This window comes from Pelophylax lessonae (assembly GCF_965119305.1).
Source record: "Pelophylax lessonae genome assembly, chromosome: 4".
NCBI classification, from domain to species: domain Eukaryota; kingdom Metazoa; phylum Chordata; class Amphibia; order Anura; family Ranidae; genus Pelophylax; species Pelophylax lessonae.
The window spans coordinates 228,151,580-228,175,680 of NC_138771.1; the positions used below are offsets into that span (position 1 = coordinate 228,151,580).

Consider the following 24,101-nt stretch of genomic DNA (forward strand, 5'->3'; position numbering starts at 1 on the left):
TGCCTAGAAGAAGCTTGCAAACAGACTAAAGAAAAGCAATAAATCACAGACTGAACATCCTATTCAATGAATAGAGAATTGCTGCTCACAGATCTGCACAGACACAGGAAAACACTGGCTAAAAACAAGCATATAGAAATCCATTTACTTACATGACGATTCTGTACCAAACATGGCTGGCCTCAGATGAGGGTTTAATAAATTAGAATGAAATGAGGGAGGAAATATAGGAAGCTTTCACACAGCGGGGATCATGAAGGCAGACAATGCAGTCCCAGCCATCCAGCTGCCAGATACCTTTCTGTAAAGCTGAAAGCTGCAGAGTGCTCTCACTCACACAGAAACAAGCCTCTTGACGGAGAGACAAAATCAGCAGCTTCTCTTTTCAATCCAATGGGCAGGCATAGGCCAGTGTGTGTGTCTCTTGTATGATGCAGCCAGGCAGAAATAGGTAGCAGAAACCAGATACTGCAGTCCACAGCCCCACTCTCATAAGACAATAGCACAGCTTATGCACACACTGAATGACGTCAGGACACTGCAATGACCGACTGCTGTTAACCAAAGGCTGGGGGGGTTGGATAAAGCAGAGTAATTCAAATAGGAATTCCTTTGTCACCAAAGCCACAAAGAAAAAAAAAAAAAGACATCCCCTTTCTTAAGCGACAGCAATGAACCAGCAGTAGCCTTGCACTTGTGCATCCAAGGACCAGATATGGAGTGATGCCGTTTGGTAGGAATACACCCTGTGTACCTTCTTTATGGAATACTACTAGTTTCATATATTTAAAAAATAGCAAATTTTACTTTGCTAGGTTTCAGAATATTTACACCGTGGTTCAACCACAATAAGTGTAAAAATACAACACAGAACTCAAAAGATTTCTGAAACACAAATTTGGACAAATAGGTTAGTATTCTTACAGCTCAATAAATCATTGCTTCAAAAAATAATGAAATTAACTACTTTGCACCTAAAACAAGTTTTACATTTTTTGCACACACGCATTAAAATCTGATTTTTTTTTTTCTAGAAAATTACTTTAAACTCCCAAACAATTATGGATTTTCTGAAAGCAGAGACCCTGTAGAATACACTAGTGGCAGTTGCAATTTTTTAAGTCACACAATATTTGCGCAACTATTTATCAAATGCATATTTTCAGAATTGCAATGATATTTAGCGCACACAAACAATAAAATACCCCATTTTGGTAAAATATAAGAGCTAGGATTGCATGAATGAACTATTTTGCCCTGAATGACATTGGCATTGCACCTCTTTCTGCAACTTAATTGACTATAGGCAGAGCCTGGAAAACTCCAACTCTTCGCTTCAAAGCTGTCAAAAACCATATGAATGACATTATGGTCACTGAGAAATTGACAGCCATATTATCAGATACCCATGAGAAATTTCTTTTGATTTGGCAACCCTTGATTGCTTCTGCTCAGCCATCTCGGTTTGACAATGCTCTTTTATTGATCTAGCGGCCCTGCATCGCAGATTCCTGGGACTCCTTCTTTTCCTTTCTCTTCCTTTTCTTGCTCCCACTTCTCTTTTTACTCGTTTCCTCTGTCTTCTTAATTTTTGGCCACACCATAGAAATGCAGTGTCTTCCAGATGCTTTTTTGCATGCGTGTTTTTGATGTATCATTGATGCAGTCCAGTGCATCCCCCCCTTTATTTTTTCTTTACCTTAAATAAGGACATGTGTGTTCCAGTGCATGTTGGTGCATTTTTAATGCATTTTACAGCGTTCCAGTACAGTCTAGTGCAGGAAAAATGCAGCATGTTCTACTTTTTTTCCTGGAACTGCAAGCACTGGTGTGAACTATGCCATTGGAAAAAAATGATGCAGAACAAAAATGCACTGGACTGCATGTGGTGTGAACTGGTCCTTAGGAATTTCTAGACAGTTACAATAAGAGTAATCCTCACTCCTGACAATATGGCATTTTCTATGTCTAATATTTTAATGTTTACATGAATACATAATTTGACACGCTGTTCGATATTTCTGTGTAAATGAAATTCACCCAATTACTTGGATCCTTTATTTTTTTACACTGTATGGCTTTATATCTTGGTTAGGCCTGCTCTTTCAGTCTGAACCCATTCACCTTTTATTTAACTGTCCAATTTGTCCAAAGAGGATTGCATTGATTAAATAGATACCAAACATGTCAAGCCTTAAAATTGTGCGCTCCTGTAAATTGGCATAAAACAGTGCCCAAGATTCTCTACAGGCAATGCATAGAATGCCTTTAGAAGTTATCAATTTCGAGTAAACCATGAATTTTGGCCATAGATTTACTGCTCACACTCCTATATTTGCAACAATACCAAACATGGGGTGCAACTGCAGTTCACATACAGGTGCATGCTCTACATGCACATTTTCACTTGCATGTGTGCTTGAGGAGATGGTGTAACTTGTAAATTGGGAACTTTATTTCATTTAACTTGCCCCTTATGCGATAGTATGGCCAGATGACCGATTCTCTTTATACAGACATTGGGGTTTATTAGACCCTCAATATCTGCTATCCCTTCCACTAAAGTCAATCAAGCACAGATTGTGCTTGATTAGCTGCTTCCCCAGCCACATCAGCCAGGGAGTGACAGCTCTGAACCCAGAAGTGACAAAACGCTCATTGCTTTCAGGTTTATTAGTGGCAGAGAAGATCAATAAATGGATTTTCCCAAAGCTCCTCCCCCATTCTATTGGAAGACTAGTTACAGTGGTTCTGGGCTCCCTGAAGAAACAGGAGACTGTGAGAACCACTACAGCCACCCAGATCACTTTTACTAAAAGCTGGACTTATAGAAATAATTTTGTTTATTTATTTAAAAAAAGAGGAGTTCCGCCCCCCCCCCCCCCAGGAAAAAAGTTAAAAGCCAGCAGCTACAAATACTGTAGCTGCTGACTTTTAATTAGAACTTACCTGTCCAGAGTTTCCACGATGTCAGAACCCGAAGCCAATTTTCGTATCGGCTCTCGAGTGCTGCTGCCGCCATTCAGGGTAAGGGAACCCGGCAGTGAAGCCTTTCAGCTTCATAGCTGGTTCTCTACTGCGCATACGCGAAGAGCTCTGCGCTTTGTAATCGGCCCGGCGTCATAGGGAGGGGGGGCCGAACTTCCGAGGGACAGTGCTGTCTCCTGGAAGTGGGGAAGGGTACCTGTCAAAAACAGTGTTACTGCAAGAGCAATAATTCTAGCACTAGATCTTTTCTGTAACTCTAAAAAGATAACCTGTAAAAAATTTTCAAGCGTCGCCTATAGAGATTTTTAAGTACCGTAGTTTGTCACCATTCCACGAGCATGCCAATTTTGAAGCATGACATGTTAGGTATCAATTTATTCATCTTTCACATTATACCATAAAAATTGGGCTAACTTTATTTAGGGTTTTGTTTTTTTCCCCAAAAATTTGCATTTAAAAAGACCGCTGCGGAAATACAGTGTGACATAAAACATTGCAACGATCGTGCTTTTATTCTCTAAGGTCTCTGCTAAAAAAAAATATACACTGCTCAAAAAAATTAAAGGAACACTTTGAAAACTCATCAGATCTCAATGGGGAGAAATATCATGCTGGATATCTATACTAATATGGACTGGGTAATGTGTTAGGAATGAAAGGATGCCACATCATTTGATGGAAATTAAAATTATCAACCTACAGAAAGCTCAAAGACGCCCCGAAAATCAAAGAGAAAACATTATGCAGCAGGCTAGTCCATTTTGCTGAAATGTCATTGTAGCAACTCAATTTCATTGTAGCAACTCAAAATCAGTAGTTTGTATGGCCCCCCCATGTGCTTGTATGCATGCCTGACGCCAGGGCATGCTTCTAATGAGACAACAGATGGTGTCTTGGGCTATTTCCTGGGACCACGGAAGCGGTCCTGGACCAGGGCATCACTGAGCTCCTGAACAGACTGAGGTGCAACCTGGTGGCGTCCGATGAGCCAAAACATTATGTCCCAGAGGTGTTCTACTGGATTTAGGTCAGGCGAGCATGGGGGCCATTCAGTGGTATCAATTCCTTCATCCTCCGGGAACTGGCTGCATACTCTCACCACATGATGGGCATTGTCGTGCACCAGAAGGAACCCAGGACCCACTTCACCAAACGCAGGATCTGACAATGGGTCCAAAGATTACAGAAATCCCCTGTTTGCAGTGATTGCCTCTAAAGCTTGTGAGAAAATAGAATCTGTATTTCTACTTTTGCAACCAAATTGAGATAACACCCACTTTAAATTTGTTGCATGTCCCTATTCACATAGCATTTAAAAATTGCAGCTTACCTTAGAGGCTAAATTATGTACCCTACAAAAAGGAGAAATTCTGTTTAGGCCTCGGTATATGAGATTGCTGAGCAGCTGTGCTTGCCATAAAAAAAAAACATGTCTGTACTGTGCAGGCAGATCTTCATTATCGATTGTAACACTGACTATCCTAACAAACTAGTCTTCCTGCATATCATATGTTAATGACAGACCTAGGTCAGGCTCACTCTTAGAGCCCATTCACATTAGCACGACTTGTCAGGCGACTTGTCAGCCTGACAAGTCGCGGTATGTCGCAGTCCATTGAGTAGTACAGGACCCGTTCTAATAGGAGTGACACAAGTCGCTCCGACTTAGAAAAAGGGTCCTGTACTACTTTGGGGCGACCTCGGAGCTACTTGCATAGACTTCCATTATGTGAAGTCTCTGCAAGTCGCGCTGAAGTCACGGTGCACAGCGGTGCACGCGACTTCACAGGTCGCCCCCCGAAGTCGTGTCGCCTCAATGTGAATGGGCTCTTACACTTTTACGTTTAAAAAACCTTGCAGTCAGCCATGACACATTCACCTGAGACACATATATACAAGTAAAAAAATATAAAATTAGGCATACAGTGTGATCTGGAAACATAGTAAAACATAGTAGACAAATAAACAAGTAAACATAGTAGCAGTTTCTCAAGTTTGACTGCTAAAGTGGAAACACACTTTAAACACCCCATCATTTTTGTCACTGCCCATCATTTTTGTCACTGCCAGGTACCTGGTTTTTCAATGATCCAATGCAGGCAAACCGCTCAGGTGAGATATGGCTCAGGTGCAGGTCGGATCCGCCGTCCAGATAGTGAACCAAACACGGAAATAGTACACTCTGATGTAGATCAAAACAAATGGAGTGGTTTATTCCTAATCAAAGACATTCAAAGCAAGACTGATATGACACAGGACAGGTAATTGTTGCCCCTTTATGGGTCAATCCACCAACATTATTTGTATGGTTATGAGTAAGCGACTGGATTTGTCGTGAAACGCGTCAACCAATTACCTGTCCTGAGTCATATCAGTCTTGCTTTGATGTCTTTGATTAGGAATAAACCACTCCATTTGTTTTGATCTACATCAAGGTACCTGGTTTTGACAGGCGCCAGCTCCCACTTCAAGCTGACTTCTGGATTAGTTTGCCACTCTAAAGTTCGACCCCCTCATCCTCCTATCCCTGCTGCTGGGCCATTCACAAAGTGCTGCGCACTTCATGCATGCACAGTAAGGAACCAGCTGTGAAGCTGCAAGGCTTTACTAATGTCTTCCCTTACCCAAGATGGCGGCGGTAGCACGCTAGAGCCAATTGAAAAATTGGCTCAGGTGAAGACACCGTGGGATCCCTGTACAGTCAAGTATCCTAATATAAGAAGTCAGCAACTACAGTATTTTAATCAGACTTTTCATTTTTTCTAAAGGAGACTGGAGCTGCTCTTTAAAATATTTTGTTGATCTGCAGATGTCTGTACATGCATCTTTATACTTCATGTTCAACGTATGATGTACCGTTTTCTAACTGTATGGTTGAGCCACGTTGGCTCATTTTGCACTGTTATGCCTTTTGTAAAAACTCAATAAAAACCATTGAAACTTAAAATATTTTATTGAATCAAACTTTAAAAGCAAAGTCTGTTTTCATTCAACAAACTAAGCAATGATGGATTTCAGTTGCTTTTGTCAGTTTCAGGTTATTTCAGCGAAAACTGTTTTTTTCTTGGTGGTCACACTGCAGCCTCCTCAATACGGGGTTAATGTCTCAGTGTAATGGTGAATTTTGGATATTCCTGGAGTTAGGCTTTAAAGTAAATCTACACTTATTGCAATACAAATTTAAATAAAATCTGATTAGCAAATTATGCTCTGTTCAAGACTTCCCTATTTCCAGCTGACTTTGGGTTCATGCGAGACTCCTCAGCCTGCCTCAATCGGTGTCAAATCCTTTACTGGAACCACAGGAGACCTCACCCCGAACTCCCATTGCATTTGTGATTTATTCTTTTGGCATCCACACCTGGATCACTTCCATTAGACATGCTTTACTGACAAAGTGATCTTACAGAGTTCTACTCTATGAATAAGCTCACCTTGTAAGCACATGTCTAAAGGTATGGACAAAAGTGGATAGTGAAGTGGATGGTGGAAGTGAAAAAAGTACAAGTTTGGTGAGAGTTTCATGTACAGCCTTGATATGTTCAGTTTTTTTAAAAAAAAGGAACCATCAACATCTTCAGTTTTTTGTTTTTTCTCCACTACGAAAGTTAGGGTAGGCTTCCGCCTTTAGTCTTCGACCACACTGAATCCGACATTGTAATTGTGCGACTTCATTTGAAGCCACATAATTTCAAAATCCCATGTCAGTGCAAATTCAGGTGTGACTTGCAAGACATCTGTGTGACTTCTTGCACAGATGTCTATGTAAGTTGCACCTTAACTTGCAAAAAGTAGTCCAGGAACTTCTTTTAAAATCGATGGGACTCTGAGGGAGTCGGACTGCCACCGATTTGACCGCTTCCATTGCAGACAATAGGATGCGACTTGTCATGCCATTTTGAAACTATCAAATAGCATGACAAGTTGCACCCATGTGACCAGGAACTAAAGTGTATTTCTACTTTAGCAGTCAAACTTAAGAAAACCCCACTATATGTTTATGCGTTCCCATTTACACAGCACACCTAATAATAGTTTGAAATATCCTTATCTTTCTAGGAGTTTGTTTCCCCTCAACATAAAAAGCAGATCTCGAATGCCGGTGTAACGTTAGAAAACCATACCTCATTAGAATTCCATACCCTCGTCACTTCCTGTCAGAAACAGCTGAGCAGCCTAGGAGTGCGCATGCTCAGAGCCCCGGAAACATCATTGAACAGCAGAGAAGTTGACAAGTGCGCATGCTCTGAGGGAATGAAATTATAACGATAGTGTGTGTAATGTTACACTTGCAGCGGTTACATAAAACAGGTCGGCTGCAAAATGAGTCATCTCCGCTCCTATCCCTGTCACTTCCCTGATGTCGGCTAATAAATATAAAAGCGGCGGCGGCTGTATGAAATGTAAATGACGGAGATCTCGGCTCCGTGATCCGCTTTTATATTTATTAGCCGAGATCAGGGAAGTGACACTGGTAGGAGCGGAGATGAGTCATGTTGCAGAGGAGCTGTTTTAATGTAACCGCGGCAAGTGTAATGTTAAACACACTACCGTGATAAATCCAAACCCTCCGTAGGTGCACCGGAAGTGACGAGGGTATGGTTTTCTCACGGGTATGGTTTTTTCACGAACACCGGCCATAAATGGAACGGGTTTCTTTCCTGCAAGCATGGGTTGCAGGAAAGAAAAAATGCTCAATTCCACCATTGACAGGGGAATACCTCCCATGGTGCCATTGTGTTCTCCCAGCAGAGGGGGATCAAGGGAAGCCTCTCCCGCCGGGAGAACACATTGCTTAGTGCTAGCAGCTGTGACAGCCGCTAGCAATAATCGCATGTAAAATCCGGCAGGCTAGTTGTACCCAAGTTGATTCATCCCAAATAAAGTGCATGTCCTTTTTTTTCCCCACAAATAGAACTTTCTTTTGGTGGTATTTGATCACGTCTGCGGTTTTTATTTTTTGCACTATAAACAAAATAAGAGCGACAGTTTAAAAAAAAATATATTTTTTTTTTACTATAAAACATACCCAATAAAAAAAAAAAAAAAAAAATCGAAATGTATTCATCTATTTAGGCCAATATGTATTCTGCTACATGTTTTTGGAAAGGAAAATCCCAATAAGGCTTCTTTCACACGGTCCGTTGTGTGCTGCGGTCCATTCTCTGCTCAGCGGGGATCGATCCGCCAATCCCCGTTGAGCCGGCGGATGACAGCTCTGTCTCTGCACTGTGTGCGGAGAAGGAGGTTTCAGAGCCCCGCTGCTCTTTATGGGGAATCGGATGAGAGCGGACCGCCTCTCCGCTCTCATCCAATCCGATCCCCTGGACGGATTGAAAATAGGGTTTCCATCCGTCCGGATTTCATGGACAGGATCGGATGCGGATGGCAGCGGGTGTCAGCGGACATGTCACCTCTGACATCCGCTGCCCCCTAGGGATGCATGGAGGATCCGATCAGATCCGCCTAAAAAACTGACAGGCGGATCTGATCGGATCGTTTGTGTGAAAGGAGCCTAAGTGTATATTGATTGGTTTGCGCAAAAGTTAAAGTATCTACAAACTATAGGACAGATTTATGGAATTTTTTTTTTTTTTTTTACTAGTAATGGCGGGGATCAGCGATTTTTAAAGGGACTGCGATATTGCGGTGGACTAGTCTGACACTAAGTGACACTTTTTGGGGACCAGTGACCCCAATACAGTGATCAGGGTTAAAAAAATTGCACCGTCACTGCACTAATGACACTGGCAGGGAAGGAGTTATTGCGGCAAAACCGCAATACTTGCATTTTGGATGCAGGTCCACGGAAATCAATTACATGCAAAATGCTCCATTTAGCAGGAAAAAAAGTCCCTGACCCTTTCCAAAAATGCAAGAGGCACAAAAATGCATTGATGTGAATGTGTTCCATAGGAACCCATGTAAAAAAAAAAAAAAATGAAATGCATTTCTGCAAAAAGCATGAAAAAATGCATTTGTGTGAATCCAGCCTAAGTGTGCTCCTAGGGAGTGCTTTCTGTGTGAGGGGGTGGCCAAACTGGAGGAAGGCAGAGATCCAGATTTCTGCTTAGCAGAAACACAAGATCGCCATCTTCCTCTGACAGCACCACGGTCTGCTTTGTTTATACAGGCAGACCGTCGTTCTGCCTCTCCTCTAAACGATCGGTGGGTCCCAGCAGACATCGCGTCCGCTGGACATGCTGATTGGCTGCCGCTGTGTCCAACACAGCGAAAGCAGTGTCGCTAGCGGAGCACCACCTGATGTACAGGTACGTCGATTTGCACAGGAGGGAAGCCATGCCGCAGTATATCTGCATGGGACAGAAAAAAAAAAACCTGACACGTGTTTTCATATCTCTCCATTCTATACAAAACTAAAAAAGGTTTGCCTTTAGGTATACTTGAACTCCTCCTCCCCCAACCCCCCCCCCCCCTCATAGCAGAGGAAAACTTCAGTTCTAGAATTTATTTTTTATTTTTCAGAAAAGAGCAAAGAAAAGGGATAAGCAGCATTTTTTTTTCTTTGCGAACAGCAACATCAAATAGATGTTATCTAAATTTGGCTTCTAAAAGCTAAAAATACACTTTAAACCTTGTGTATCCTGATGTGTTTAACCACTTGTCGACCGCCCGCCACAATTATACTGAGGCAGGCTGGCTCGGCTGTGCGAACCAACGTAGTACTAAGTCACTCGTGCGCATGGTGCTGAGAGAGAACGGTCAGCTGTTTTAAACGCAGCTGACCATTCTCTCTGAAATTATCAGAGCACCTGTGATCCTTCTATATAGGATCACAGGTCTCTATGGTCATTTCACAAGCCCCTCCCCCCACGGTTAGTAAACACTCCCCTAGGCTTACATTTAAGCCTTTGATCACCCACTACGTTAACCCCTTCCCTGCCAGTGTCATTACAGTAACAGTGAATATTTTTAGCACTGATCACTGTAGTATTGTCACTGGTCCCCCCAAAAGTGTCAAAAATGTCAGTTAGTGGTCCAATCTGTCCGCCGCAATGTTGCAGTCCCGCTAAAAATCGCAGATTACCTCCATTACTAGTAAAAAAAAAAAAAAATTAACATTTTTTTTTAAAAAAGACAAATCTTTCCCCTAGTTTGTAGATGCGATAACTTTTGCGCAAACTAATCAAAATACGCTTTTTGCAATTTTTTATACCAAAAATATGTAGCAAAATACAAATTGGCCTAAATGGATGAACATATTTGATTAAAAATTTTTTTTTTGGGAATGTTATATAGCAGAATGTGAAAAATATTGTTTTTTTTTCCCTTTCAGAATTTTCACTCTGTTTATAGCACAAAAAATAAAAAGATCGCACGGGTGATCAAATACCAAAGGAAAGCACTATTTGTGGGGGAAAAAAAAAAAAAAGGATATCAATTTTATTTCAGTACAGCGTCGCACAACCATTAAATTTTCCATTAAAGTAATGCAGTGCCGAATCGCAAAAAATGGCCTGGTCATTAAGGGGGCAAATCCTTTGGTCCAAAACTGGTTAAAAAGGTCCTGGTACTTAAAGTGATACTTGTGGTATTGCACAGAGAAGCCCCGATCCTCCTCTTCTGGGTTTCATCCCTCCTGTTGAGTGCCCCCACATCAAGAAGCTTGCTATGTGGGCACCTGAGCCGCAGCTCTGTGTGTCCAGACACAGAGCCACAGTTCGGCCTTGCCCACTCACTCTCCTCATTGGTTAACTGACTTTAAATGACAGCAGCAGAAGCCAATGGCGCCGCTGCTGTGTCTCAGCCAATCAGGAGGGAAGAGTCTCAGACGGCCGAGGTGCTTGTGCACATTGCTGTTTCAAGATGGGGCTCAGCTAACTATTAGGGGGGCTGCTGCACACAGAAGGTTTTTTTTAATCTTCATTTACAGAATGCATTCAGATAAAAAAAAACCTTCTGTCTTTAGAATTACTTTGGGGAGTAAAAGCAAACTTCTGCAGACGTGAGCACGGTATTGATTTTTGATTGGTCCTGATTTTTTTAGCTGGTGATTGGTTTTTAAGTTAAAGTAATCTGGCGGCACTAATTCATTTTAGTGTATTTTTTTCCAGAAAACATGCACTTGATAAACAGCTGTACAAATATCGCATAACATAAATAATAACCCTGAAACTGCCATTATGTTATTTCGCAGGGTCTCTGCTTTTAGGAAATATATAATTCTTTAGGAATATAAAGTAAGTTTCTTGCAATAAAAAAAATAAAAAAGCAGATTTTACCATTTGTGCAAATACTGAAAAATAACCATGGTAGGGAAAAGTGGTTAAAGACTCCCTACTGGTCCTTGTACTGTGATGGACAATATAACCAATAGGAATGTTTAGTAGGTAGGATGGGATAGGGATGAGACAGAATGTTTTGGCATTTTCTTCTTTCACTAAGCTTAACATCTGTTTATGAATTTTTAAAATCGTATACCTAATTATAATTGTTCATTTTGTGAGTTTTTAGCACACATAAGGGAATTTTGCTTCCTTAGCTTAGTGTGTTTCATTGCCAAGTATGCAAAAATAATTATATTTTTACACACGATATAACCCCCAACACATTCACACAAAGAAAAATGGGATTTTGTACTTCACGTAAAATCAATTTCTCTGAGTTCATTGACGGATACAGTGCTCCATAAATCATAACTAGTGGGTTATATTGCCTCCTCCAAAAGTAGGACTAGATAGAACAAAAAACACCTGGCTACGCCCATGGACTGCCTCAGCTTGGTATATAACCCCCTCTCTGCTCTAGGTAATCAGTTTAGTAGCAAGCAGTATTAGAAGTATCAGAACTCCATAGAGTGGTGGGTGCTTTGTCCTTCGATGAACTGAGAGAAATGGTAAGTACAAAAATCCCATTTTCGCTTTCTTTTATCGACGGACACCGCGCTTCATAAATCATAACTAGTTGGATGTCCAAAAGCAGTGCCAAAAGGAAAATGAGGGGGGTGGGGAAAATAACCCAAGGCTAAACATAAGAGCCCTAACCAGGACACAGAAGCCCCGTCTGAAAAATAAAGGTTTAAAGAAAAGCACCCATCAAGAGGAAACAGCCCCTCCTGAACAGCAGCCTGCCAAACTTTGCGAGTGTGTGTCCAAAAGAAGCATCCACAGATGCCAAGGAATTATAGAATTTTGCGACCAAGTGGCCACCTTGCGATAATAAAGCCTGAGGACGGAAGGCCCAAGAATTACTCAGCACCCGAGTAGAATGCGCCCCGACAGGGAAAGATGGAACCTGACCTTTAATGGAATAGGCCTGAGTCACCGTCTGTCTGATCCATCTGGAGATGGTAGCCGAAGAAGCGGACAGTCCTTTTCTTGGTCTGTCCATAACCACAAAAAGCAGGTCTGACCTCCGAAAGTACCACTAATTGGTGAGCAGCAGCTGCAATATTCACTTATTCATTTATTTATCACCACACCCTTTTTTCTTTTGAGTTTAGCGCGGGTTTAAATATCACTTCATACTGACCACCGAAAGGACTCAGTATCTGGCAGATACACCCGAATCACACGAACCACATCAGAGTTATGCAAGGCAAATTCCTTGGGATGAACCGGCTTGGGACACAAGGAAGGCAACACAATGTCCTCATTCAAATGGAAGTCAGAGACAACTTTGGGCAGGAATGATGGACAGGGACGAAGAACCACTTTATCCCTATGAACCACTAAATAGGGACTGGGAAAGAATAATGCCGCCAATTCCGATACCATGTGGGCGGAGGTAATAGCCATCAAGAATGGCACCTTCTGGGACAACGTAGGCAAGGGAATCTCCCGAATATTCTCAAAAGGAGGTTTCTGGAGAACCGAAAGTACTACATTTAAATCCCATTATGGCAAAAGAGACCGCACAGGTGGAGTCACATGTCGAACCCCTTGAATGAAGGTATGAACTAAAGAGTGCGTGGCTAGGGGTCACTGAAAGAAGATTTCAGAAGGCCTTTGATGGTACTCAAGGCCTACTTCTGATCAACGCCCTGTTGAAGAAAGGTTAAGATCCGAGCCACAGAAAAGGATCAAGGATGAGCGCCAATTGGCTTACACCAAGAAATGTACGCTTTCCATGTATGATGGTATATCTTGCTGAAAGACAACTTCCTCACCTTCACCATAGCAGGGATCACTAATCCAGACAGACCTCTATCCCTCAGTACCTGGCTTTCAAATGCTAAGCCATTAAAACCAGCGATCGTAAAGCAGGATGGTAGATCAGCCCTTGGGACAATTGGTCTTCTCTAAGAGGAAGCTCCCAAGGGATGTTTACAGCCACCAGGATGATTGGAAGATCCTCACTCTTGATTCCTCAAAGGAACTGTGGAAGAAGCCTTAGCCGGGGTTGATACTGGCCTTACCAGAAACCTTGGCTGCCTGTGAACTTGTCGCAAAGTTTGGTATCCTTCTGTGGAGCCAAACCTACTAAAGGAGCTGCATTTAAGACTGTGCAAACAGAACTGTCTGGAAGGTGGATACCACCAGACTCAGAACCTGTATGCAAAATGGGAGCGAGAACTATCTGTGTGACAGCAGCCGGTGAATCACGGCCTGTGGTCCCTGAAGTTTGTGCAGAGGAAGGACCACCCTGGTCAGAAATAGAATCAGACCTAAGTAAATCAATTCCCTGGACAGGGATAGGGGAGACCTTAGGTAGTTCAGACATCACCTGAACCTTTGCAGGAATGAAATCCGCACAAGGAGACTCAGGACATAAAAAACCTGAAAAAGGACAAGCTTTGTCCTCTTTTCTGGGAACCCCCTGTGACGGTGTTCACCGTCACTGGAATTTAAGGACAGATGGGGTGATGGTTTGGATTGCTTCATATTTGTCAGCAATGTCTCCATGTAGAAATATTGAGATTTGTTCCCATTTGCCATGAGGTCTTTGATTTCTGAGTGCTGTGTGTGTTACATATCTTTCAGTGTCAGAGAGGCTTTCCTTTGGTTGTGTATTGGGAGGGAATGTGGATTGCCCTGTCTCATGCCGAGTGCTGATGACCTCCCATTGTTCTGTGTCTGGCTATTGTGTACATTGATTGTCCCCTGGGGGCTTCTGTCTCATTACACATAACAGTCCTTCTACTCAAGCTATCGGACCAATCCCTGCTGACTAATTTTCAAGTCCTCATTTGCATGGCTAAGGAGGACCTGAAGGAGAACGGCATGCACTGTGCAATTGACCAATGGGAAAGCGGTTGTTGGGGGCAGGATGTTCCAAATTCTGTATAAAAGTGTGCTGTGTGCTTCCAATAAATTGTCTTCCTGTTTGAACTTACATACAGCCTGCTTGGTGTTTGTTCTAATGGATTCGGAACGGCACATAGCTGTAGTTCGGATCCCGGAGCCTTGGTTGACCGAACCATCAGACGTTGTGATCTGCAAGATGACTCACTAGAAACAGAGGAGTGTCGGGAGAGTGGAAGCGAGCGAGCAAGGGTCTCGTCACACCCCCAAAAGAAATATTTCATGGATCTCCTTGACGCTCACCAAAGAAGTCCCTGGGGCCGGAAACCAGCGAAGATGTCCCCCCACACTAATAATGGGTGAGGGCAGATCTTCATGCTGAAGGGGTCTTGTCTGCTGGTCCGGGGAAGCTAGCTCTAGGCTTACCCGGCCAAGGTTGCCTGGAACCTCCCGGGGAAGATTCAAAAAAGATTCCCTTATTCTCCATCCTAGAAGCACGAAATAATTTTCTATGGGCTGAGAAGGAGGCCCCCCATCTGCGGCGAGGCTCCTTCCCTTTCCTTGACTGTGGCAGAAAGGTCCCCCCCCCCCGTGATACCCTTACTTAGGTCATCCAGGGTAACCCCAAACAAGCGATCGCCTTGAAAGGGCAGATCAATGAGAGCTCTCTTAAAAGGGTTGGTCTGCGGACCAATTTTAAGCCACAGCACGCACCTAATCACCACTGCTAAAAGAAAGTTTGGACATCACAGGAGCTGTATCCAAAGCTACATCACAAATAAACTGCAGCCCATGAACCAATTGGTCTGCTAAATTAACATAGGCAGCGGGGACCTGCTCGCCCCCCCCCCCCCCCCCCAGGCCCTGGCACAAGCTTGGCCCATTCAGTTAGGGTCTGAGACACCAAGGTTGAGGCAAAGACTGGCCGCAATGCCGAACCAGCCATAGTAAACATGCTGCATGCCACAGCCTCCTCTTTCCTGTAAGTCGGGTCCTCAAAAGACAGGGATTCAAACTGACGGCCCTTCAGCTGTTGCAGAACTACAAGTCCCATGAGGCATTGACAGTTACAAGCATGACTCCCACAGGCAGAGGCATGATGGGACTTCTAGTTCCGCAACAGCTGGAGGGCTGCCAGTTTGACACCCATGCGCTACGGGGATCATGGTTGTTCTATTCAACCTGGAAACCGGAGGCAAGTGGCAGCATTTATTTTTAAAGCATTTGTGAACCTAAAAAAAAAAAAAAAAAAAAATGTATCCTATTCCCTTAAAAGCAGGTTATACAGCACAGTACTTGTGCTGTGTAATTTGGCCCCCCGGTATCACCTAAAATACCTGGCTGATCCTGCCTGGCTATGTCCTCCCCTCTGTAAACTGACCATGAGAGAAAAGAGAGAAAACTCCGGGGACAGACAGGTAATACAAAGACTTATTAATTTTAACTGTTAAACAGTGGCAAGCAAACTGGCTTTAAAAGAAGTTTTTTTTACAATGAAATGTCTTCTCTGCATTAAAGCAGAGTTCCAGTCATTTTTGGGTTTATCAAAAAGTGTAGCTGCTGACTTAAACAGCCACTCACCTGTCCCATGATCCAGCGGTGCACTCGCCCCAGCCGTTTTCACCCTTTGTCCTCCCTCGGCGGTGCTGGCATCTTTACTATGGGCAAAAGGAGGGAGGGAGGGGAATGTGAAGGGAAAAACACCGCTCCAAGGCTGTCCGCAAACAGAAATCCAAGAAAAGGCTGTAGTAATCCTATGGCTGGGTGCTCACTAAGGTCCGTGGCCCGGAAAGTCCAATTGTAAGAAAATAGATGCGGCACTTCCAGCTATAAGGAAAACGTTGTATTTATTAAAGAATAGATGGTCTGACACTAAACATACAGGACAACACACCGATCAGCAGACGCGTTTCACACAAAGTGCTTAATCATTGCTGATTATTGTAAGGTGTGGGAGTTCTCTTACGGATCAAGTATGCAAAACTACCTCGGTCAAAACCAATTAGAATTATCCAGATTCTTTCGCCAAGGATTGGACTTTCCGGGCCACGGACCTTAGTGAGCACCCAGCCATAGGATTACTACAGCCTTTTCTGGGATTTCTGTTTGAGGACAGCCTTGGAGCGGTGTTTTTCCCTTAACCCCCCCTCCTTTTGCTTGTTGGCGTCTCCGGCTTTCACCAGCTCAGCATTGGATCTGCTTTGTAACAGGATTGATGTCTAATAGTAAGTAATCTATGGACAATTTTTGTCTTTTGCTAATTTTTAATTTGAATTTCTGACATCTATAGTTTATGTTAGATCCCAGATTATATGCACATAGTTTTTTTGACCCAATAAAGGTTGAATTATTGGCTGATTACACTTTTGGAAAGACTGTCCACACGAACATACCAGCTGTACTTTTCGTACACCCAATGACAATCCCTTAAGGGCTAATATACCTTACATACCAATAATGAGGAAGATGTGGGTACTCTAAGGACATTGTTTCATAGATTGGAAAGCAACTTGGACAAAGAAATGCGGGCATATTGGGATAAAACTGCTCTCAAAGAATACTTGAGCCTTGGACGCATTCCACGTGGACTTCGAATAAAAAAGTTCCCTACTTTTGACCTTTTTAACAATGATCTAAAGAAAAGGTGGACTGATGCGCTGTCTTTATGTTCACAAACCTTAATGGACTCATTGTCGAATCCATGACTAAAGAAATTGATAGATTGCAAAAGGAGATACACGATATACAACAAAATCTATTACCATTAAAATCTCTTTCTCAATTTATGGATCTAGACAAAAAGTTGGATGACAAGATGACCCATTTAGAAAAAAACATTGTTTCAGGTAAAAAAGACAAAATGTTGCGGGATAAATGTGATTATGACACGGATAATGTATACACCTGCAAGAGCAACAAACCATGGAGCAGGCACCAACGTTTTGGCAAAAAAAAAAAAAAGTGTGTCAGTTTTTCTGATACAGACAATGAATATGACAACACAATGGCCATAACCATGTCTGATAATTCCACCGAGCACATTGATCGCCAGACTGGTTAAACTACCAGCACCCCTGCTCCCCCAAAAAACAGGAAACACAAAACGCAATGGGGTCGCAAGAGAGGGGGAAAAAGACCAGGAGGAGGCGGCCAAAAAGGAGAAGGGGGAGGGGGGGCATATTAAATAATTTAATATATCAAAACGTGTCCTTACTATGGGTGAGGTGTCTTTTGTCTAAAGGTTTTGATGTTTTTGGAACACTTTTGGACATGAATAGGTTCATCAGGAACATTACTATTAAGAAACATTTTCTGTCCAGTAAGGAGAATGTTCAAGATGCTCCAGTTCCTATCCCAACGATTGAAAGTTCACCTGATTCCTTTTCCTTCAAGGAACTTCATTGATGGATCTTACAGATTTAGCACTAGAGAGTGATGGTAATATTTCTATTGGTCATGTGATTAATAAGAGGGTAATTAGAGTTGATATTAAAGAGAAGTCTGATTTTTTACCCTGTCAATGCACGTACACCAGGAATGGATAGGTTTCAGAAGTGTGTGGAAAGAGATCTGTTACTTTTGACAAAAGATTTTAATTTACGTGCTGCTGATACCCATGTTGACAATCTTACATCAGAGGAAAAAACTGCCTTACGTGATTTACAGAAAGATGACACTATAGTCATCAAGAATTTGGATAAAGGTGGTATGATTGTCGTTATGGATGCCGGCATGTATCGTGATGAAGCTATGAGACAATTGTCTGATCGTGTAACTTACAGACAATTGAGTAGTGATCCGACTTTGTTTTTTAGGAGAACCTTATATTGTTTAATACAGAAGGGCATATATTTGGGTGTTTTCAGTGCCAAAGAGTGTTTCTAGTGTCCAATCACATAAAAGGTAGCAGCCTATAACCCAGGGTCTACGAATATCAAGCCTGTCCCCTGTACTTTACGATTCTGTATATGCATACGGGCTCATATTGTTTTTCTGTGGAATAGAATGATATTATACATCACCAAGAAGTTTTGTGACCTTTTGCATGCACATGCATGAATGCAGACCAATTTCAGTGAAGGATTGCCAAGCTTCCAAGTGCATCACAATATTCTTAGATAATATGCCAAACCTGTAATCACTTCATACATGAAAATGTGTGTAGAAGACTTTTTCCTTGCATGTCTGGATCTTGGAAGTAAATATTGAATTTAATGCTGTACTTGAGTAAAGTAACCTCTTGCTTATGACATACATTGAAGAATGAGCACAGCCGGCAACAAACTGGTACAGATTTTTATAGAAATTGACAGATTGGGTAAATTCTACATAAAAGTTGTTGGTGTTACAAAGAAAAAAAAAAAAAAAAAAAAAAAAAAAAAAAAAAAAAAAAGCACGTTCAACAGCTCTGCCCACTTTTAAACAAATAATAGACTAAAGGGAACAAGTGGCACAATCTGACAGCTGTCAAACTGTATAAACAGCACACTCAGATGTCACAAGTTTATGCAGATGTCATTTACAAGAAATGCCAAAGGCGTTCAATAGTGAACTCTATTATAATAACCATTTAGCAGTCTTCCACTGAGGCTAAATACTGTACAGCTCCAGTAATCTACAACAACCTATCACTAAAATAAAGAACGGAAACCACATGCAATATTATCCTTTGCTATCTCAGGCAAGCAGCTTCAATATTACAAATAAAACGAAACCAAACTTTGGACAGGGGAACAGACACTAATAAGGCCTCATGCACATTGGACAGTATATAAAAAGCCAGTAGCATTTGCTGTGGAAAGCTGTAGTTGTAGAATGAGTTTTTCAGCATTTTTGCAATAGTGTTTTTTTTTAGCAAAACTAAACTCCCACAAAAGCTTATGGCTCAAAATGCTAATAAAACGCCAAACAGCAGCATTTTTCAGCTTTTATCAGAATGACAGCATTTTTACAGCTCAAAATCTCCTCTCAAAACCCACTAGTGCTGGGGGGGGGGGGGGGGGTTTACAGCCAGAAAGCACCTCTGCCAAAAACAGCTGATAACAGCCTATGTGTGCATGGGCACATAGAACATGCTGGGGGGTTTATTGGCTGCAGAAAAAAAATGCCTGAAGCCAAAAAACAGCGGCTGTAAAAAAATGTCCAACGTGCAGGAGGCCTAAAACCCACTAGTTCTGGGTCAGAACTGACGTTTTCAGCCAGAAAACGCTGATAAAAGCCCATGTGTGCATAGGCACCTATGATATAATGCTGGAAAGTTTACTGGCTGCAGAAAAAAAAAAAAAGTCAGAAGCCAAAAACAGCAGCTGTTAAAACGTCCAGCGTGCATGAGGCCTAATGCACTTTGATCAATTTTATCAAAAGTTTTAGTTCTATAAATGTGATCTTTTACAGAATGCCAATCTTTTGATTGGGCACAAACAAAAATGTAAGAAAAAAATTGGAAGAAGAAAATGTAAGACATACGAGTAAAGACAGCTTTACATTCCGCTTTGATATGTTCCCACAAGCACTGTATGCACGTTGGTGCATTGCAGTTCCAGTTATTTTGAATGACTTCCCAATGTACCTGTGCTGAGCTTTGTGGTAAACTGCACTGCAAAAGAAAAAAAAATGCAACATGCACTAAAGTACAAGTACAATGCTTTCATTTTAAATGGGCCGTCTAATGCAATGCGTCTCAATGCTGTTGAGGTAGGTACAGCATGTTGCGCTGTAAACCAGCCCTCAAGAGGTAGGCAGCTCACAAATCTTTTGGTGGCTAAACCAGTTCCTAAATATGGGTTTCAACAGAAAAATACTTTTGGGCTGGAACTGCCCGTTAAGGCACTTTAAAGTTCTTCCTCCGTTGGGTCCTTCTCCCCAGCATTTCTGTAGCGAGTCATAAATCCCATAGTCACAAACCTGTAAAAATCTTCCTTTTGCAGCTTGCCTGGCACTAAGCATTCCATCTTCTTCCATCCCCTGAGCAAGTCCAAAACTTCACTGGCTTTACCAGATTGTGGATTAACAAGCTTAAGGTGGTATGGACAGGCTTTCCATTGAAATCAAGGGGTTTGCTGAAGGACAGAAAAGAAAGGCAGCGCCAAGCAGTTTTTTTGCAGCTGACAGTTTCTAAAGCCCCGTACACACGCGTCGAAAATTGGCAGGGAATTTTCGGCCAACGTCCGATCTGCCGATTTTAGGCTTGTTAGTACGATGCTTCCGACAACCAACTCCGACTTTTCGGCCGAAAAAAATCTGGTGTGCAGGCTATAAATTTTTTGTTGGCCGTCAACACAACGTCCGATTTTCGTGCAGTCAGTACAGATTTCGACAGGGAAAAATCTGATGAGCAAGTCTGGGAATGCTCAGTGAAGAAAAAACACAAAGAAAGCAATCCAACACATGACATCACTTCTGAAGTAGAATTTTGCTGGCCGAGAAAATTTGTGTGCAGTCTAGGCACATTCCAACCAACAAAACACAACTTAGACAAAAGTCGGACGATCGGTCGGCCGATAATCGTTGCATGTGTACTAGGCTTAAGATACATCTTCCATAACTGTGGATAAATGCGTTTTAGCTGCATTTTAAAAGGTAAACTATAATACACTGTCAGGGTTTTGAATACAGTGCAAACCTTGAAGCAATATTGGCATTTTTTTTCTACATGATATATACAGGTATATATAATTTATTGAAAATTATTTTCATGCCCAATATACACTTTAATATCTAGAGAAAAAAGGATCAAGAATCTATTGCGGGTAATACAAAAGGTTTGTACAGAAGAAGAGCTAATAAAGCACTCACAGAATAAATGAGTAAATGTTAACTAAATATTTTACGTGTAGCAAATCATTATTGCATACATATGTGCAACAATTAGATGTATCTTGCAAACAATAGCCACAGCAGGAAGTCCAGACCAAGCCAGAAAACCGTCAACAGCCATCAATAGATTAGGGTGCATGAGACATGATGCTTCTTGCAACATACTTAAGAGGTCAAAGCCACAAGTTATCTTTTTTTGTGATCAAGCTCATAATAACCTTGCTTCTAAGCAAGCAAGTCTACTGATAAATGATAAAATGCTACAGCAATACATAATAATTATTAATATGTATAATTAACTTACTAATGAAATGTAAAGAGTTTAAAGTAGAACTATAGGCAAAACATTTTTTTCTTAATTTTGGATCGAGTAAAGGGCCGTACACACTTGACGAAAATCGGACGAAATATCCTCCGATTTTTCTCTGTCTTCTCAGCGATCATTACCGTTTTTAGTCGGCAGTGCATAAATGTTCACAAAATTTCTCGTCCAATTTTTCTTTTTTTTTGGCACATTTGTTCCTAGACTTCCGGGTTGTCAGCAACTTCATATCATGCGCGGTCTTTCGTATCCGATTTTTCACAGACGTACTGCATACACATTAAACGAAAATCGGTCGTCTGGGGATGGACGAAAAAAAATTTTGGTGTTTGTCCCTCCGTTTTTTTTCGTTGAAAATGTCGGCAATGGCTGCTGAAAGTTGTGTACACACTAGGCAAAAATCGGACGATTTCACATCGGGCGGGAATTTTCGGCAGATTTTCTACTAGTGTGTACCCTGCTTAAGGGAGGGTTATAACTCCGGTCAGGTTTTTTTTGCCATCTATGTCCCTTTGGGGAGATTTCACTTCCTGACCCATAGCCAAATCAAGAAGTGAACGGAAATCCCTGCAAATTAAAATAATCACTTGGGGCTCCCCAGGTCACCCCAGTGTCTCCATGGAAAAATTCTGATTATTGTTCTTGGGGACATCCCAGAATTTGGGATTTTTTTTTACTTTCATTGATAAATGTAAACAGGACAAAGAGAGAGGGTTAATCTCCCTAATGGAGCACCTACAGCAATAAAAACCTGACAGGGTTGCCAATACCCCTCTGCTCAATCCAAAACTAAAAAAAATTAAATAAAAATTGCCTTTAGTTTCACTTTAACCACTTTAGTACTTCACTATAGCTGAAAAACCGCTACAGCGTGGCTCTCTAGTTCTGGAAGGGTGTCCTCCCAGAACCCCACCCCTTGGGGTGAACATCGGGCACGCTCTGTGACTGTTCTATCCTTTGGACACAGCTGATCACAAATCGCAGTTAAAAGAGCCAATCACAGAGGTTGTTTACCATGTGGTTATCAGCTGTGTCCAATCACAGCTGATTACATGTAAACAGACTTGCTGGTTATCGGCCATCCTTTCCTCACACGTTGTGTCTGTGTGAAGAAAGGAAAGCCGATAACCAGCAAAGCGCTAAGTATATATTCTTTTTACTAATAATCAGGGCACTGATCATTAGTGCCCTGATTATCAGTGCAAAAAAAAAAAAATAGCTTATTTGAAAAATGTTCAAACAGAAACGAAAAAAAAAAAAAAAACAACATTTCCAAATTTTCAGTTTTTTTTCTTTTGCTTAGTGAAAAATAAAAAAAGCCCAGCTGTGATTAATTACCACCAAAAGAAAGCAATATCGGTCTAAAAAAAATTATAAAAATGTAATTTGGGTACAGAGTTGCACGACCGCACAATTGTCATTAAAAGTGTGACAGCACTGAAAGCTGGAATTTGACCTGGGCAGAAAGGGGGTGAACGTGTGCAGTATTGAAGTGGTTAAAGAGAATCTGTGGTAAAACATTTTCTAAATTAAACTTTTATGTACCAAAATGCTGCTCATATAGTCTGGGGAATATACTGTACAATATTAATACCATGGACAGGATTTCTCACCTGAAGAAATCAACATTTTTTTTTTGCATGCATTTTATGTGTAAAAGACAACACTACTAACTTTTTTTATTGACTAATTTATCAGGAAGATATCAGACCGCCATGACTGAACACCTGAAAGTCAGCTTGCAAAATATTTCTCTTTACCCATAAATGTCTTAAAAAAAAAAAAAAAAAAAAAGAGAGATAAATATATATAATATAATATAAATAATGTAGCCCAAAAGTTAAGTACTTCTTTTAAGCAACTACAGTTACTAAGAGAAAACCTAAAAACGCTCAAACAGGCATCCCCCCATCAGTGTGATTACATTTAACATCTACAATAAACTAAAACAAAAAACACACACACATGCACTTTTTTCCAAATATCTTCAGGCTGGTTACATGATGGGCAGGGTCCCCTTGCTCTTCAGATCTTCTCTGGCGATGGGCAGTTGTCAATAACACAAAGTGTGGATCAGATATGAAGAGGTCAGCACCACACTCGGCATCATTACACTGAGTGCAGGGTGCCAAGGTACACCCCCTACGGAGCCGAGCCCATTATGTAATCCCTTCCTGTCCTCAGTCCTGGAGACTAATTGACATTGGACATCATTCAACCCAGAATATTGATGACATCTAGTGGTGGAAAAGAATTACTGCTGGGGACAGTGTGAGAGGAGCTGACTATTGCCCAGAGGTGGGCTTTACGTGTGCAAATGTCATTCACCTTATCGGTAAAGCAGTAAAGCATATATAAGCATGATCAGATCGCCCTGAAGGCACAAACTTTTATGAAGTGCTGTGAAAGATTATGTCAACTCCAGTGAGTGGGGGGGGGGGGGGGGGGGTCGACTAGAAATTGCGCCAGGTCAACTAGAAATTGTGTCATGGTGCCTGGGCTTTTGTCAGCCCATTCACGGTTGACGCCAGAACGTTTCTGCATTTCCGGGTAGGAATCGCATGTGCGCGCACATCCACCCGACAGTGGTCTCGCCGGCTTCCTTACATACCGATCACTGGGTTCCATCTAACAATTCATGGCTGGGACCCACAGATCATCAGAGCGAGTGACAGGAGTAAGATCTGTGTAGTTTACAACACAGATCTCTCGGACAGCGGGGATGTGTTGGTTTTTGAGACAAAAAAAAAAAAAGTAAAGCAGTACACATT

General features: G+C 41.8%; 1 protein-coding gene across 3 annotated transcripts in view; it reads right to left on the minus strand.

Moving 5' to 3' along the window:
• Positions 1-24,101, minus strand: part of ST7 (suppression of tumorigenicity 7) — a 268,989-nt gene that overhangs the window by 216,006 nt on the left and 28,882 nt on the right. The window contains exon 1 of one of the 3 annotated variants that reach the window (XM_082255307.1): positions 153-550. The exons of the other annotated variants lie outside the window; for them this stretch is intronic. Within the exon in view, the coding sequence (XP_082111433.1) occupies positions 153-174 (22 nt within the window). The 5' untranslated portion in view covers positions 175-550. Of the gene's footprint in view, positions 1-152; positions 551-24,101 lie in introns of those variants that run through there. 3 annotated transcript variants of the gene reach the window in all.